General features: G+C 40.1%; 1 protein-coding gene across 5 annotated transcripts in view; it reads right to left on the minus strand.

The window, feature by feature from the left end:
• limch1b (LIM and calponin homology domains 1b) overlaps nucleotides 1-19,917 on the minus strand; it is a 282,167-nt gene that overhangs the window by 182,593 nt on the left and 79,657 nt on the right. For 4 of the 5 annotated variants that reach the window (XM_016246396.1, XM_016246398.1, XM_016246395.1 and 1 more), the window contains exon 2: nucleotides 9,771-9,841. In XM_016246396.1, coding sequence (XP_016101882.1) covers nucleotides 9,771-9,841 — 71 coding nt within the window. Of the gene's footprint in view, nucleotides 1-9,770; nucleotides 9,842-9,926; nucleotides 9,967-19,917 lie in introns of those variants that run through there. The other variant, XM_016246397.1, reaches the window with a different exon arrangement.

A 19,917-nucleotide genomic window follows, 5' to 3' on the forward strand; every position in this document is an offset into this window, starting at 1 on the left:
CATGAAAGTTGCTGACTCCAAGAGGATGGGTTCTGAGACTCCAAACACCGCAACACACGTTCTAAATCTTGGTTAGCCCTCTCCGTCTGACCATTACTCTGGGGATGAAAGCCAGAAGAAAGACTAACAGTCGCCCCCAACAAATGACAAAATTATTTCCAAAATTTGGAAATAAACTGAGGCCCCCTGTCAGAAACCACGTCCATCGGGAGGCCATGAATACGAAAAACGTGATCAATGACAGCAAACGCTGTTTCTCTGGCTGAGGGTATTTTGGGCAGAGGAATAAAATGAGTTGCCTTCGAGAACCGGTCCACCACGGTCAAAACTACTGTGACCCTGAGATGACGGGACTCCCGTAACGAACTCTAGCGAAATATGGGACCAGGGTCTCGAAGGAATTGACAGCGGTTGAAGGAGTCCAGCAGGGGGTCGATTGGAAGTCTTAGAAGTGGCACAGATTGAGCAGGCTAAAACAAAAAGTTGTATGTTGCGGGCCATAGATTGCTACCAGAACCATTGCTTAATGAGAAAAATTGTTTGACTAACCCCCGGATGACAAGCTACCTTGGAACAATGACCCCAACGGATGACGTCGGACCGTAATTCCTCTGGCACAAACAAACAACTCGGGGGCACCCTGGCGGAGGCGTTACGCCATACGGACCTTCGATTCGATCTCCCAAGTCACCGTAGAAACCACAATTTTCTGTGGCAAGATTAACTCGGGAGACAACGGGCGCTCAGATTGGTCAAAAACACGCGTTAAAGCACCAGGCTTAATGTTTTTAGAATCTGGATGATAAGAAATGGAAAAATGAAAGCGACTGAAAAATAAAGCCCACCGAGCCTGCCTAGAGTTTAACCTTTTAGCAGACCTGATGTATTCAAGGTTCTTATGGTCGGTCCAGACTATAAAAGGTTCCCCCGAACCCTCCAACCAATGGCGCCAACTCTCTATTACCAATGTAATAGAGCAACTCTCTATTACCAATGTCGTAATTACATTCGGCAGGTGATAAACAGTGAGAAAAATAAGTGCAAGGATGCACCTTGCCGTCCGCGGAAGAACGCTGAGACAGAACCAAGGCAACCCCCACCTCCGATGCGTCGACCTCCACCACAAACTGACGAGACGGATCAGGGGCAACAACAATTGGAGCTGAAACAAAGCAACTCTTTAGTTTGGAAAACGCAGCCTCAGCCAAGCTGGACCACCTGACCATCGTTTTGGTGGAGGTCAAGGCAGTCAAATTAGCTGGCTGTAATTGCGAATAAAACGCCGGTAAAAATTGGCAAAGCCCAGAAACCTCTGCAGGGCCTTGCGGGAATCTGGGGTTGGCCAATCTACCACAGCCTGAACCTTGTCGGGATCCATGCGCACTCCCTCGGACGACACAATGTAACATAAAAAAGGGACAGACTGTGCATGAATAACGCATTTCTTCGCCTTGACAAAAAGCCCATTCTCTAGCAGCCTCTGAAGCACTAACCTGACATCCTGAACATGTTCCTGGAGAGAACGAGAAAAAAATCAATATGTCATCTAGGTAGACATACTGTATATGAACTGATCGACCATGTCTCTCAGCACATCATTGACCAGTGCCTGGAAGACCGCGGGAGCATTGGACAGCCCAAACGGCATAACAAGATACTCAAAGTGCCCCCTGGGGGTATTAAAAGCTGTCTTCCACTCATCCCCCTCCCTTATGCGAACCAAATGATAGGCATTACGAAGATCCAACTTTGTGAAAAAGGAAGCACCCTGCAGAATCTCGAAGGCTGAAGACATCAACAGCAAAGAATAGGTATTATTTACCGTGATGCTGTTCAATCCTCTATAGTCAATACAAGGACGAAGGGAATCATCTTTCTTTTCCACAAAGAAGAATCCCACACCAGCAGGAGAGGAAGGACGGATGATCTTGGCTGCCAGAGAATCTGAAATATATTTCTCCATGGCCTCCCTTTCCGGAGTGGAAAGTGAGTATAACCTGCCCTTTGGCAGAGACATACCTGACAATAAATCTATCGCACAGTCATAAGGATGATGCGGAGGAAGAGAAGCAGCCCGAGACTTACTGAACACTCCCATCAGGTCAAGATACTCAATGGGCACGTTTGACAGATCCATATGTTTATCCTGTAACACAGAACAAGACACAGAAGAACAAGCAGACAACAAACATGAAGCAAAATTCACTCAAGGAAGAAACAGTGTTCTGGCTCCAGTTTAAGTTGGGATTGTTGCATGAGAGCCAGGGGTGACCCAAGACCACAGAAGCCAAAGGGGAATCAGTCAAAAAAAAAAGAAATGGTCTCAGTGTGGTTGCCCGAAGTGATGAGACTCACCGACTCAGTGGCGTGGGTGACGGGTGGGAGAGACTGACCGCAGAGAACGCTGACAGAGATGGGCGGGTTGAGCGGAACCACAGGAATTCCTAGCTTAATTGCTGTCTTGTGATCCAAAAAATTGCCCTCTGCACCAGAGTCGAACAAGGCTTTACATGTAAATGTAACACGACCCATCAGTAGTTGAACCGGGAGAAGAGTTACAGCAGAAGAGCGACTCCACCCGTCAGTAGCCTCCTACCTACTGACGGGCTTTGGCTTTTACTGCGCTGCAATGTGACCAGCAGTATAGACACAGTCCCTGGTTCCTGCATCTCTCCTTCTCCTCCTGTGAAAGGTGAGCTCTGCCCACCTGCATGGGCTCACGATCGAGAAAATGACCGGCCGTATTCTTTGCCATACCGGAGAATTGGTCTTCAGTATTAACCACAGGAATCTGTAGAATTCTTCCATCACGACGTCGCAATCTAGCATCCACTCGGATAGCCAGATCGATCAACCTGTCTAGAGAGGTGGGTAATTCTTGAGTGTAAATTTCATTGATGATACGGTCAGCCAGCCCATGCCTAAACATGTCCCACTGCGCTTCCTGGTTCCACTTATATTCTGCTGCCAATGTGCGAAATTTGATAGAGTAATCCGTGACCGATCGATTTCCTTGACGTAACTCAGCCAACTCCCGCGCCGCCTCCCTGCCGGACGCAGCCCGATCGAACACCTTCTTGAGTTCCTCCGAAAATGACTGGAACGACGAACAACAGTGGTGCTTTTGCTCCCACATGGCTGTTCCCCAGAGAGCCGCTCGTCCAGACAGCAGAGTGATCACAAAAGCCACTTTGGACTCCTCTGTGGGAAAAGATGAAGGCTGGAGAGCAATGTGAAGGAACATGTTGCCAGAAATGAACGACATAACAGGGGCTCACCGGAGTAGACAGTCGGAGGCGGTAGACGGGGTTCAGCATGCCGGCTGGTGTAATCCACAGGTGGGACAGTCAGGGGATTGAGCACAGTGGGCTGTTGGGCAGACTCTGTCTTAAACTGTAGGAACTGAGTGGTTAGATCCGAGAACTGTGCTACTTGGGCCTGAACAGCACGACCAGTAGCCATGATCTGTTCTTCCTGCTGTTCCATACGAGTATTGCTACTGGTAAGACTGTCTCTAAGCACTTGCTGGATCCATATTTGGTCAGATCATTTCTGTCAGGGAATAAGAACTCGAAATCCAGTTGCAAGTGAAGTGCAGTTTATTTGCAACAAACAAAGCAAGATGAATGGTCAGATGTAAACATGCAGATGAGCAGGTCTCAGAGGCATGGAGACTGCAAGGCACTGACCCGATCCAACACAGACAGAGAAATCCAGTAACAGCTCGGTAGTATCCACAATGGTAGGTAATCCGAGGCAGGAAGCAACCAGGAAACACAGACACTGGAGAGAATGACAGGCATGAGCAACACAACGATCTGCTACTTCAGAGCAATGAACCTGTGATGGAGGAGGACACCAGCTTCAAGAGCATTTTCCTCCGAAACCTCTATCCTATTGTAAGTCACCATTTAGGCACTATGACCTGCCACAAAATGCCTATTCAACAACTGCGTGACCTGACACAGAAGGCCTTTAACAAGCACAAGGCCTCCACCAAAGGTATTTGCAAGACCCCACTGATTTTGAACTTCACAACCCAGAATCCAAAGCGGGCACCAGAAGGCACCCAGCATTGCCACAATGCAAGTCCCTTTAACAGTAAGCCACTAGCCAGCAGAGGACAGAGCAGTCACCATGGCAACCGACCCAGGTTCCAGACCAACCACTGGCAGAAGCCATGGAAAACGGCCGTCCTCACCCTGCAAACACCACGGTATGTCCAACAGCAGTCCACCATAACATCCTCCTCCACACCCTTCACACAGGTGCCAAACAGAGGCTGCACAAGGACAGCTGGACGTGCCTACTTCTGAGTTACAGGAGCTGCTGACAGTAGCAAAAAAAGCTCCTTGAACAAAACCCAGCTGAGGAGTACTGGGAAGGCCAAACCTCTGACTCCTTGCCTGACGCAACACAGCATCAGACTCTTCCAAAGGAGGAGCATCCCTTAAAACCAGTCGACACCCCAGAAGCAGCCAGACAGCGTTGGATGGAGCAACGGGCCCGCATGCCCAACAGTGAAACCTCTACCAACACAACTCAGGCAAGCTCAAGTCGGTGCCCCCACAAGAGCAAAGTGACACCGCAAACATCAGATTTCTAGTGATGTTCGAGCTACACAGAGGGCTAACAACCACCTGCTGCCCTCCTGGCGCCATCACTAGGTCAGTCTGAAACTCTCTTCACACTACAAAATCTCCATAACAATTCCCTGCGACCCCCGGAACCACCTGCACTCTCACCAGTGAGAGTCCAACCCAGCTGTTCCAAACTGCAGGTACCACGGATAGCCTACTGGCTAACAACACCCAAAACAACCATCTTACCCAGACCAACTCACTTCAGGATGACAGGTGACACAGCCTCGACACCTGCTGCATAAGCTCGAGGACCCGCACCTTGCTACAGCTTAGTGTAATCCACAGGTGGGACAGTCAGGGGATTGAGCACAGTGGGCTGTTGGGCAGACTCTGTCTTAAACTGTAGGAACTGAGTGGTTAGATCCGAGAACTGTGCTACTTGGGCCTGAACAGCACGACCAGTAGCCATGATCTGTTCTTCCTGCTGTTCCATACGAGTATTGCTACTGGTAAGACTGTCTCTAAGCACTTGCTGGATCCATATTTGGTCAGATCATTTCTGTCAGGGAATAAGAACTCGAAATCCAGTTGCAAGTGAAGTGCAGTTTATTTGCAACAAACAAAGCAAGATGAATGGTCAGATGTAAACATGCAGATGAGCAGGTCTCAGAGGCATGGAGACTGCAAGGCACTGACCCGATCCAACACAGACAGAGAAATCCAGTAACAGCTCGGTAGTATCCACAATGGTAGGTAATCCGAGGCAGGAAGCAACCAGGAAACACAGACACTGGAGAGAATGACAGGCATGAGCAACACAACGATCTGCTACTTCAGAGCAATGAACCTGTGATGGAGGAGGACACCAGCTTCAAGAGCATTTTCCTCCGAAACCTCTATCCTATTGTAAGTCCCCATTTAGCCCCTATGACCTGCCACAAAATGCCTATTCAACAACTGCGTGACCTGACACAGAAGGCCTTTAACAAGCACAAGGCCTCCACCAAAGGTATTTGCAAGACCCCACTGATTTTGAACTTCACAACCCAGAATCCAAAGCGGGCACCAGAAGGCACCCAGCATTGCCACAATGCAAGTCCCTTTAACAGTAAGCCACTAGCCAGCAGAGGACAGAGCAGTCACCATGGCAACCGACCCAGGTTCCAGACCAACCACTGGCAGAAGCCATGGAAAACGGCCGTCCTCACCCTGCAAACACCACGGTATGTCCAACAGCAGTCCACCATAACATCCTCCTCCACACCCTTCACACAGGTGCCAAACAGAGGCTGCACAAGGACAGCTGGACGTGCCTACTTCTGAGTTACAGGAGCTGCTGACAGTAGCAAAAAAAGCTCCTTGAACAAAACCCAGCTGAGGAGTACTGGGAAGGCCAAACCTCTGACTCCTTGCCTGACGCAACACAGCATCAGACTCTTCCAAAGGAGGAGCATCCCTTAAAACCAGTCGACACCCCAGAAGCAGCCAGACAGCGTTGGATGGAGCAACGGGCCCGCATGCCCAACAGTGAAACCTCTACCAACACAACTCAGGCAAGCTCAAGTCGGTGCCCCCACAAGAGCAAAGTGACACCGCAAACATCAGATTTCTAGTGATGTTCGAGCTACACAGAGGGCTAACAACCACCTGCTGCCCTCCTGGCGCCATCACTAGGTCAGTCTGAAACTCTCTTCACACTACAAAATCTCCATAACAATTCCCTGCGACCCCCGGAACCACCTGCACTCTCACCAGTGAGAGTCCAACCCAGCTGTTCCAAACTGCAGGTACCACGGATAGCCTACTGGCTAACAACACCCAAAACAACCATCTTACCCAGACCAACTCACTTCAGGATGACAGGTGACACAGCCTCGACACCTGCTGCATAAGCTCGAGGACCCGCACCTTGCTACAGCTTACATCACCACAGCACACCACCTGACAGCATCAGCCATGGCACCACAACCATTCCAGGAGGCAACCAAAAGCCCGAGAGCCACCACTGTCTCCCAGCCATGAGTGGCAGGGGCGTGTCTGATTGTTCTGCACCTTTGACGTCGCTCGCTGTTGTCTATTGGACAGACAACAACATTCGAAAGGGGGGAAATATGTAGCATTTGGACCAATCAGACAAACAATTTTTCATTAGATTTAACAAATCAATTATTCATTAGAGTAACAAAAAGTATGTAAAGAGAATCTTCCTCCCTACTCAGTTCTCTCTAAAACACCCACATACTGCTATAGGAAATGACTTCTTACATTAATTCATAGACAAATGTTTTCTAACATGCATATCCCCAGGTCATTGTGTATGATTACTACCTTCTTGTATATGGATTTGTGTATTTTATATGTTTTATATGCATGCTTATGATAGATCACTAGTTAATATAACCACACCTGTACCATGTTTGGTATCTATGAGTTCGTATTTTCATGATCTAAATGGGAGTGTATATTATATGTTGATACCTATGCAACACATTAGTATTAAAAGAATCTTGAAGATTCTTCTTTTGAACACCCAATCGAGTTTCATATGCATAACACCATGCTAGAGACAAAGAGTCGTAACATTTCCTTCCAAAGGTGCCATTCCTCATTGGCTCACTCAAATACCAGAGGTGTGACCTCGATAGAAGATAAAGGCCTCACATCAGTGACCCGCCTTCAGTCTGCGGTTCTGTTAGTTTCTGAGAAGATAAGGATGTGAGCTAGAAACTCTTCTGCAACCTTTAAGTCTGCGCCAGGCTTCGGCCTAGTCTTTCCATTCATGAAGATCCTCTGACTCAAAATGGTTCTTTCTCATCACCTAACTTCAGCCAATCAACTGGAGCCCCAGAGTGCATCAAGACTCTCTTTCAAACAGGCGAGACGTGCAAGTATCAAACTTAGTTTTATTAAATGATACATTAAGTATCATTTGCACATTTTTTCACATCACATTCACATCATTTTTACAAAGGTGTGTTTGAACTAAGAAACTGTTTCCTTCAGGCTGTAGATCTGCTGAATATCAAATTGTACCATAGCTTCATGTCTTTATTTCTCTTTTCTTTACTGCTTAAGCTTTAACCCCTTTCCCTATGCTAACTGTATGCATGTGTGTGTGTGTGTGTGTGTGTGTGTGTGTGTATTTTAGACTAGTTTAAGTGTTTATGTAGTATTATACAGTAAGAAAGTTATTTTCCTTAACCAGGAAATTAACGTTCTTAGAATTGACAGACAGTTTACACTGAGATGTCAAGTATATACTTACAACGGATCTAAATATTTATAATTAATTATAACTACTTATAATTAATTATTCATATTTCCCCTTTGAGCTGATTCGCTACAATATCTTCTGCTACATCAGCATTTTTACGGAATATTCCAGTGGTTATTATAAATGATTTTCTATGCACATGATTATTATTTTTTCAAAATAACGTCTACTCCCCCAATGACATCTCATCTCTTTTTTGTTCATAAGCACCGGACAATAACTTTTTCCCTCCAGCAACTTGACAATTAGATGGGATTCTAGCAATAGCAAGCAACAATGATCCAACAATCAATTCCTGATGGACCTAATCAAGTCCCGTCCCACAATTCTTTCTCATTCAAAAAGCCGTTTCACTCAGATATACATCAAGAAGAAAAGGGGAGCGCGACGTCTGTTTCATGCTGATTTTAACATTAAATGTGTGTGCATGTTTAGCACAGTTGAGGACAGCCATATGTTTAAAAGTGTCTGACTCCCTCTGTTCTACTGATGACAGGTTTGTCACTGTTGAAGGATAAAGCTTTACAAATTTCAGGACATGCTAGTTGTATTTCTGCAAATAAAAAACATTTCTGTTGTAACAAAACCAACACAAGAAGACACATTTTGAAACAATCTAATCTGTAAATTAAGCACTATACATGAAAAAGGATTTTGAGCATGCAGAAAGATCGTCTGATTTGTTTTCAAGAGAAACACCATGAAAAAGCTCACAATCTCTTCTCTCTCCATATACACAAATACAGAATACATTATAATTTCATTATCCTATATGAGTATGTGAATGCAATATCAAATCATAACACAATGAAGTTACATTGTGCATTCTCAGTGTGGCCACAAGGAGTAAAAGTGAAAGTGACGTGACATGTGGCCAAGTATAGTGTACTGTATACCACTGTATAGTACTTATACAGCATGTTTATAGTTAGCTAAAGTAAAGGTATAGCATGCCGTGAAGCATAATGATAAAGATTTGAAATATGCCAAATTTATTTGACTATGTTTACAGTGTGTGCTCTTTATGGTGTTTTTTTGTCATTTTAGAGGTCTTTACACCTTAATTTCTGACCCAAGACCTGAGCAGGTTCAAGGCCCAAAACTTTGATGAGTGCCTTGGACACAGGACCTTGGGTAATTTTAAATAAATGTGCTTTTACAAAATAGAGCCAAGAATACCCACATTTTTTTAAAGCCAACTTTTGATTATTAGTTTCAAGCATTTTTTGGGGCATTCATGCAATATTTTATTATTTAAAACAAATTAGTGCTGTCAAGTGATTAATCGCGATTAATTGCATCCAAAATAAAAGTTTTTGTTCACATAATATACTTGTGTATACTGTGTATAATTATTATGCATATATAAATACACATACATACAGTATATATTTTGAAAGTATTTCAATGTATATATTTATATTCATATAATTGATATTATATATAAATATTTTAAATGTATAAACTTAACATATTTTTCTTAAATATATACATGCATGTGTGTGTATTTATATGTACATAATAAATATACACAGAACACACACATATATTATGTAAACAAAAACTTTTATTTTGGAAGCGATTAATCACGATTAATCGTTTGACAGCCCTAAAACAAATACATATTAAATAATGTCTTCCCCTCTGTCCATCCATGCTTCCATGTATACTGTAGATTACTTGGCCATCAACAAAAATTAAACATATAATGGCTATAAATTTAGGTGTTTTTCTTCTAACAAAGCAACTTGTTCAAATCCATCAAAAACATAAGAAGAAGGTAAGAAATTATTAGGTTGATTTGGGTAAGGAACAGATTTTAGAACCCAAGAAAACCTATACTTAACAGGCCCAGCCCTGATTTATTTTTATTGTACAGAGAGAAAAAAAAGCAGCTTGGGAGAGTTACTCACTCGCAGAGTAAGATGCCATTGTCGAGTCCACCTCTGAAGTCACTGTCAGTAAAACTCCTGCCGGTCACTACCTGCAACACATTCACAAATGTTCAGCACACATCAATGTGACTACAACACTTGATTTCAGTAAAATTGGCAAGTTTTTAAAAGCACCGGTGTGAAGTTTTCAGCGTTCATTACAGCATTTCTCAGAATAATAAAATTGAGAAAATTTAAGATGAAAATCAGCACAACAGGAAATGACCTTCTATGACACAGCACAAATCAAAGCTTATTCCACTGGTTATTTCAGACCACTGCAGGAGAAAGAGATAAATAAAAAGATTCCCTCTCTCTCTGACAATTCAAAGCGCCTAAGCAGCTGTCATCCTGGCTAAATCTCTTTCTCATCCGTGCTAATTAGTCCTGACATTTGGGATTTACCTTCTGTGTTGCTTGTGCTTTCCTCTCTCAAGGGCAAGAGGCATATGCAGTTTACGTATTCACAGTTTTTTAGTGCTGTAAGTATTACATAATAAAGCAGTTGATTTATTTTAATGCATTTTACAATCCTTTCTTAAAATAGCTTAGATCAGCAAAATTTTATATGAGTTAAAAAAGAGCTACTTGGGTTGAGATTAGCTGTCACACTTAAGTCATATGATTTGAGGTGAAGACAAATACACCGGTCACATTTTATATTAGGTGGCCTTAACTACTATGTACTTATATCAAAAAATAAGTACAATGTACTTATTGTGTTCATATTGTATTGCAAAACACATATGCTGCTATTGAAGTGGGATACGGGTAAGGTTAGGGACAGGTTTGGTGGTATGGGTAGGTTTAAGGGTGGGTTAAGGTGTAAGGGATGGGTCAACAGTGTAATTATAAATGTAATTACAGAAATTATTTATAGATGTAATTACATATAGGTATTTTTAACAATATAAGTACAATTTAAAAACATATATGTACACAATAAGTGCATTGTACCAAATGATTAATTTAAATGTAAGTAAGTAAGGCCACCTAATATAAAGTGGGACCAATACAAATAATCTTGATATAGTATTTTTCACAAAGAAACTGTTAACATAAAAAGTAAACACTCTAACCAACAGTGCACTCACGAATAGTCTAGTCTGACTGAATCATATTTTCTCAAATAGAGACCAGGTAATGCTAATGCTTCATTTATACAGTGAATATGACATAAACATGACATACTGACCATTGCATTTTTTGTTTCATTGTTTAACAGTTCTGTCTAATAATTTATTAGAGAATTGGTGCTCAAGTGCTGATGTTCACAGCACTGTCACAATAAATGTCCGCTTCCAACATTCATTGGCAGACACAGATAACTAAATCATATCAACTGATATATCTGCCTTTGCGATCAGCCAAGTCAAGTCATGTCACCTTTATTATTAAATGCAGATTGTTTTAAAAAAGAACAAGAAACCAGTGATTCAGTGATTCAGTTTATTTTGTCGATAAAGCAGCTCTGGAGAAGTGATGTCATCATTTAGCTCAGTTCAGTTCTCATCCAATAGTGTCTGTGCAGTCATGTCAATAATATTGCCAAATATTAAGTGTCCTCAACTAAGCCCACCAAAAGGCGACAAAACCAAAACGCCATCAGAGACAGAAATGGAAAAAAAAAAAAAAATTAATTAAACTTGGGAGAAACCGGACTCATTCGGGGGGGTCAGGGTCCGGTTGCATGAAAGCCCTTATGCTAAGAAATCCCTTAGTTATAAGGTTAAGGGAGCCCTTAGTGAAACTTGGGTTGCAAGAAAAAACCTAAGGGTCATTAAGTCCCTTAATTATTTAATTGTTCCCTTAAGTGTTGCTACAAAGTCCTTAGTAACCATTTCACCTTAATAAATTTAAGGGACCAAAAGAGCTCCCTTAAGTCATCTTAACATCAGTATCTGCAGGATTTTTAAACTCAAATGTAAGACTTAAGACATTTTTGAAGACTTGCACAAATAAAATATCATATGAGCGCAGTAGGGCAATGACTAGGGTAACATATTAAACTGTAAAATTACTGTAAAAAGCATGATTTACAGATTTTCACAAAACAAAAAGTTTTATATACATTTTTAAGTAAATGGACGAGTTGTATAAATTATTATATCAATTTAAACAATTTAAATTGATATCATAATTGATATCAATTTATTATTAATCAATTATTACATTAATTAAATAACAATATAAATATAATTTGTCTTAATTGTTTAGATTTTTATAATGCATTATCTAGTCGGTCCACCTGTTCACATTTACAACTCTGCGTGTTTGCAATGTCAAAACATGGGTTAATTTTCACATTTGGTACATTTTCCGTCATTGGTCAGCAGGAGGCGCTTTCACTGCAGAAACAAAGCGGTTTCCTCGGTAACGACTGTACACAAAGCAGTGCAGAATCTGGCAGCGCTGTTTATTTAATGTTTGTCTGTGTTTTAGTTGGTTAGGTTTGTATTTCATTATGTTCTGTTTATTGTCATAGATATGTATACATATCTGTTTATTGTAAGATGTAGTAACAACAGTAACCGCGGCGCCCATTGCCGTATATTGCCAGAAACTACCGTGAAACTCTTAGTATAAACACTTAGGTAAGGGTGACAGAGTTTGTTGCAACGCTCCTAAAGAAATCCCTTACCTCAGGGATACCCCTAAGTCAAATTGCTTAACGACTTTCATGCAACCGGGCCCACATCTCCTCTGGCCAGACAAACCAACATGGTGTGGTTTCATTCTTGACTGATTCGAAAGTCAGAGTTGTGAACCCATCTTTCTGACAACCACTAGAAAGGATCCACTCATCATTTCATAAAGCAAGCAAGCAAAATTGAATTATATATGCTGATACCGATGCTGATACAGATAGTTTGGTTTTCTTAAGGAAAAAAATCTCTCCCAAATAAGGGCCAGATTTACTAAACAGGGAAAATTAGTGTTAGAGCGCAATTACATAAAAGTGCCAAATATTCAGAGGGTGATTTACTAACAAGGGGCACATTAAAGAACACAGACGGAACATCTCCTTTCCATAATGACCAGCGCAATCAACCAAGGGCAGTGCATATTACGGCCTGCTTTTAGACATACTTTTTTGGGCGTTAAATAATGCTGCTAATACCAGTGAATTGACAATCACAAATCGTGTTGCGTGACTCCTTTAAATACTCTCCTCCCATAAATTTACCAATCGGAAGGGAAACTCCTACAAATGCATATTCAATAAGGTGAGTCGCAAAAATAACTGTGTATTAGTGCCTTTTCAGCACTAATATCCCACTGAGTGTCTTTAGTAAATTCTGACAGTAGTCTTTTAATGCCAAATGAGGGTTTGTGTTGACGCAAGCTGATAGTAAATCTTTAAATAAAAAAGGCACTTTCAAAAAAATTTGTTGTCATTTATTCAAACATACAAAAATAATGAAATAATTCAAATAATTAACAGTAAATAAGCATTTTTATAGCTAACTAACCAAATGTGGACACTGGATAACGTCCCTGAGGTAAATGCAATTTTAAGTGTATATTATTAACAAGCTGTTTTATTTGACGTCTTTCTTTTCTTTTTTGGTTGAAATGCTGATTGAGCGATTTTATAAGACATGATACATTTTGGTAAGTTGTACTGTATCTTTCAACAACACCTGATGTTCATTCATGTTTATTTTGAGATATTGAACTACAGCGGCTACAGCAAACTGTCACGTCGCATTTAAGAGTGTCAAAACACCATTTATTGTTTGAATTTTGTGATAAAATCTACAGGATTTGAAAGATAACACTTTGTTTACGGTGCTGCATTAATGTGTTATTATTGCTTTAACCTGGACAGCCCTAAATTCAACACAAGAAACATTTTCTTCACGCAAGTTGCAATCTGACACGCTCTTCCGGTGCCTTTTGATTGACAGGAAATAATAGGCCCTTATCACTGGTCACTGGCATTGGCCGATTGTGCAGATAATTTCTGTAACAGATTATTGGCCGATACATTAGTGCATCCCTGGTTATAAATTTTGCAAAGTTTTTTTTTTGCACCAAAACAGGTCAAATATTTGTGAAAATTATAATTTTTCATCCACATTTTCACTCTCTGTGAAAAACAGAGAAAGTGGCATTACATCTTGAAGAAATGAAAGTAAGTGCCCACTGCTGTGACTGGCTAACTTCGCACTTTATCCACACTGTCCTTTACAGCATGTTGTGTTTTGACAATCGAGATGGCAAATCTTGTGATAGAGCCATATATGTTTGAGCCCAAGTCAGATCCTGAGGCAGAAGAAATTGAAACAACGCAGTCACAATGACTACAACAGTCTGTATCATACTGTTGCTTGCTTAATTTCTATTTGGTTTTAAAAGTACTTTTACTAATTTTATTACAAAAGACACTGCACAAACACGGGTATGTACTGACTTTATTAGCAACACATGATACGCTTGGTGGCCTAATAACTAAATGCTCGTTTGATGTTTATTACAACACACTGTAAGGTTAAAAATGAATGTAATTACCTGCCTTGCCTCTGAGGATAAAATGCTTGGTACTGCTGTATCTTTCAAAAAAAAAGTTTTAATAATTCACAAAACAGTCCATTATGAAATGTGAAATACAATGGAAAGTCTGTATTCAGTTGATCAGGCACGTCATTAAAAATTAAATTCAGCCATGCGTTTCAAATTTTCAAATCTTTACGAAGGCTAAGTTTTTTGAGGTGCAGTTTCTTTACAACCACTGGCAGAAAAACATCTGAGTTTGACTGTCACTTTATATTTGTATCCAAAAGCAGCATTGCTCTTGTGATGAATGGACAAACATGAACACACCTCCTTGGGTTATATAAAACAATAATGCATGTTAAGTGGCATGTCAAGGAGAAGTGTGACATCACAATTCTCCAGATTTCAAATCCAGGCATTTCAGGATAGAAAGGAATAATTCATATTTTAGTCGACTTAACCCACCTGGTTCCGTGATTTCAACAGCGTTTAATTTGGAGTTGTTTTAATGTCGAGTTAGTTAGTTTGAGTCATACAAAATCGAGTTAGTTAGTTTCGCGTTTAGTCGACTTAACCCGCCTGGTTCCGTGACTTCAACAGCATTTATTTTGGAGTTGTTTTTAATGTTAGTTAGTTTTGAGAGAGTTGGAGAGTTAGTTTTGAGTTCTGAAACTTGCAGTGTGTTTTTATTGTAGAGTAATCTTTTATAAATATCAAGAACATTTTGATTGACCTGTCCATACTGCATTATATGACGGAAACAGAACTGCTTGTGGTTCCATCAAAGCCATCGTTTCATCACAATTTCACCATCCAGTTAGGCACATCAACCATAACTCCTTCAAAAACAGCCAGAAACCTTGGAGTTATGATTGATGATCAGCTGACTTTCTCAGACCACATTGCTAAAACATTGCTAAGGTCCTGCAGATTTGCTTTATTCAACATCAAGAAGATCAGGCCCTTTCTTTCGGAACATGCTTCACAACTACTGCAATGCTCTCTTGGCAGGTCTTCCAGCCAGTTCTATCAAACCTTTACAATTAATCCAGAATGCGGCAGCAAGGTTAATTTTTAACGAGCCGAAAAGAATGCACGTCACACCACTGTTTATCAATTTGCTCTGGCTACCAATAGCTGCTCGCATAAAATTCAAGGTATTAATGTTTGCCTACAAAACCACCACTGGCTCTGCACCCCTTTACCTAAATTCATTACTTCAGACTTATGTGCCCTCTAGAAGCTTTCGTCCTGCAAGTGAACGTTGCTTTATTGTGCCATCCCAAAGAGGCACAGAATCACATTCACAAACTTTTAAAGGGGTCATATGATGCTATTTTAAAGCTCATTATTTTGTGTATTTGGTGTAGCAGAATATGTTGACATGTTTTAATGTACAAAAAACACATTATTTTACAAATACGGTACATTATTGTAGGTCCTCTATGCCCCGCCTCTCTCAAACACATCGTTTTCAACAAAGCCCCCTCCTCTGACAAGCGCAGTCTGCTCTGATTGGCCAGCTGACCCAGTGCATTGTGATTGGCCGAACACCACAAGCACGCGTCGGAAATGTAATGCCCCTTACCATAATCGCGAACTTCAAGCTTTCAAAGTAAATATCAAGACAGTTAATAATGTCGTTAGTTTTACCATCAGTTCAAGCCCGAAAGGGCAACAGAGTCGCGTGACAGACACAGTGATGATGCAGTACACAAGCCGCGGTTAAGACAGCTGATGTGCTATGATTTCTGACAGGCAGTTCACTCTCCTGTGATGTGACCCTGTTCCCCTCAAACACACACACACGACGGGTGTGTTAGAACGAGCCATTTTAGGTAGGCGTGGCTGACTCTTAACTTTTATAAAGAATATCTCTTTGGATTTGAGACTTTAGTCTTTGCAACTTTACAGATCTTCTTTATGCACCAAGAGCTTGTAACACTCCAAAGAGAAAGGAGTAACACAAACTTGAAATCGCATCATATGACCCCTTTAAATTAAATGTTCCCTCCTGGTGGAATGACTTGCCCAACTCAATCCGAGCAGCTGAGTCCTTAGCCATCTTCAAGAATCGGCTAAAAACACATCTCTTCCATCTTTATTTGACCCTCTAACTCTAGTACTCTCTATTCTAGTTCTATTCTTTATTTTTATTTTAAAAACTAACACTTGCTTCTCTAATCTTTTTGTATTCTATCTATTTGTTCTATTCTAGTTCTATTCTTTATTTTTTTTTAACTTGCCCCTTTTAGACTTGCACTTTATTTATTTACTAACTGCTTGTTTTCTTTAAAAAAAACTAACACTTGCTTCTCTAATCTTTTTGTATTCTATCTATTTGTTTTCTTTTTATTTAGTATACAATTAACAAAAGCAAAAAAGGCCTCTAACACAAGCTTATTCTTTTTCTATTCTATCTGTTTTCTTTTTATTTTATTATAGTTATAGCACTGGCATATCATTGCTCTTTTGTTGATTTTGATTGCTTCCATTGTCCTCATTTGTAAGTCGCTTTGGATAAAAACGTCTGCTAACTGTCTAAATGTAAATGTAAATATGACGTATAGAATACTACAGTTAATATTGAATTAGTTTTGATACATATACACTTTCAGCACCAAAGTCAAAAATGTCACTGGTTTAATTCCTAGGAAATTCAATTAAACATCTTGAATAAAGAGTGACTTTTAATGAAAGCACCAGCCAAATGCATAAATGTCAATGTATATTCAAATAACCAATGTTAAACCAATGTTATTGTACATTTGTAACATACTGGAGACACTGTATATCCTGTACTTACTGCTTATTGCACTTCTGGTTAGATGCTAACTGCATTCCGTTGCCTTGTACCTTACATGTGCAATGACAATAAAGTTGAATCTAATCTAATCTAATCTAAATATAGATATGTAGAGTCACCAACTCATTTAGAACAGAATTAGTTAGCTCTAGAGCAAAATATGTCATAAAGATAACAGTATGGCAAACATTTAGTATCATATTGTTTCAATTTAATATAGTACTAGTTGACCATGTTAACTAGATGAGCCCCAGAGACAGATCGCCTCCGAAGACCTTGTCACCTAGACGACCATCGGGACAAGACCACGAGAACCCTGCACAATCTGACTTTGCTGCAACCTAGAATTAAACTGCTGGTTTCATCTGGCCAGAGGAGAATGGCACACTATTTCGACATCCCTGTTTAATAATGTAAAGCAATTGCAAAAGCAATCTGCATTGTAAAAAGCGCTATATAAATAACGGTGACTTGACTTGACTTGGTACTTACTACTTTGATATCATGGTACCACCAAAATACTTTGTAAGGACCATTAGCACACCCTGTATGGTGCTATTCCAACCCTGTCTAGTCCAAACTCTGATAGCCTTGAACAAGTTTGGGAACATAATTAAAACACCCCCAAACTAGTCAGCAGTGCTTTTATAAGTTTGTGTAATATTTTACAACCATTTTGTGTGCTCAATAAACCATTCAACCAGTTACTGCAGTGTTGCCTTGTCCAAAAACAAAAAATAATTTATGACAGAAATGTCCATTTTGCATACTCTTTTCTTTTAGACAGAAGGTTCAATCAGAGGGATGCTCAAAACATCGCTTCCGGCAGATGCCCGACATTTCACAATCGAAAACAACAGTGCAGGTGGTCCCAAGCCATTCAATTAGTCTATGGAATGCGTCCCCTTTTGCTGCTGCATGGAATGCATTCCAGTGCGTGTCTGCATTGTTTCCCTAAACAATCAAAAGATGTTTCCTTTTTTCTGTGACTCTGCTCCCGGCAGACGTTTTAATGACATAACACAGCCCATTCTCACGCATCCGTGTCCAAGTTTACCACATCCCCTGCTTTGTTGTGCTCGGCAGGGGTCTCCAGTCAGGCACAACAGAGAAAACTCTGTAAAATGACAAAAGTAAAAACAATACAGAGATTTTCTCATGAGAAGAACAGCAGGCTGGATTCACTTTGTTTTCATGCTGACGACACATCTGAAAATTATGATAATGCTTCAGACATTTTAGTGCCTGTATATTTTACTGTTCATAGCTGAACATATAAGTAATATAATATTATAATGATATACAATGCAATATACAATGTATACTATACCAACCTAGTAGAAAATAAAATCTGCTTAGTATCTCATAGGACTAAGCGATATGGGCAAAAAAAATTCTGTATTTTTTTATTTGCGATATACTGTATAAATCTCTGTATTTTCTATGTTTTTGTACTTGGATTTAAAAAAAACTGTATTTGTTTTAAAATCTTTGTATTTCACACCCTGGACAATATTGTCCAGTTAAACAATGTTGATATTAAAGGCTATGAAAACATATAAAGTGAATGTAACTATGTAGACTATATATTATGTGCCAAAAAGGGTTAAAATCACATTACATTCTAACATTGTAACATTACAATCTAAAAACAAAAATAATACAATTTAAAGCACAAGAAAATGAAAATAAATAAAAACAAAAACACAGACTAATTGTATTAGACAATTTTGATTACTCCAATACAGTTGCTTTATTGTTAGAGCTATCATAAAAAAAATTTAATTCTACACATGGCACATTTATTGTCCAACTACAAATATTTTAGCAAAATGTATATTTTAGTTAGAATAGTCAGCGCTCCTATTTTATATCACTCCATCTGTTTGGTGCGCATGGAAAGTCTGTGAAGTTAAGAGGAGACTCTAATGCAGAAGGCTAATCCACTCCTGACAGCAAAATGGAAATATTTCCATGGCTTTATAGCACTTTATACCTAGGTTTTACGATTTGACCTAGGTTGGATAATTAATAAAAATTTAACTGCAGTATGTGATTAGGCAAAAGCTGTGATTTTTTTTCTGCACAGCATTAAAGAGCGCAAATGGCCTATCTGTCAGCAACACATATGTTTCAGAGCATCTGAAGCCACTTTAAACTACACGTTAACTGTATCTTTAGCGTTATTTTAAAGCCCTTAATATAAAGGATGTCTCATATTTAGAACAAACTGGATTATGCACTTTCACCACAGTAACTCACTCTGTGACCCTACACCCTAATTTACATTACTGATGACAAAAATCTGAATAAATAAAACTATTTACATAAAATATAATTATATATAATTGTATGTGATTATGATCATTAAATAATTGATTGCAATTGGTCAATCAAAGCACTTGTGTAGGGTATCAGACCGAATCAGACAATGTAAGATTTGATAAAGAACAGTTGAAACACGAGGAGCCGAATTCCACAGAAGCCCAAGACACCGGATGTCGTAAATCAGATCCTGGCGCCACAAACCTGAACCAGCCAGCAGCTTTGAGTAGCTCACAGCATTTAAACAAAAGAACACTTATTGACAATTCCAAGGAGATTGTCAATTTTGTGGCAAGTAATTCAGATTAATGGTCAAAAGAGATGCACGGCGTGACCATCACATGGTAACCAGTGACAGCAATCACAAGCTCTTTGGATTGACTCCCCCACTTAGGAGACAAAGAACAAACAGATTCCTTACCGACCTTTTAACCTCTGGTCTTCACAGAATATGTCCTCATCCACAGAATGCTACAGAAACTACCTTTCCATGTA

The sequence above is a fragment of the Sinocyclocheilus grahami genome, unplaced genomic scaffold, assembly GCF_001515645.1.
Source record: "Sinocyclocheilus grahami isolate Dianchi unplaced genomic scaffold, SAMN03320097.WGS_v1.1 scaffold796.1, whole genome shotgun sequence".
Taxonomy (NCBI): Eukaryota; Metazoa; Chordata; class Actinopteri; order Cypriniformes; family Cyprinidae; genus Sinocyclocheilus; species Sinocyclocheilus grahami.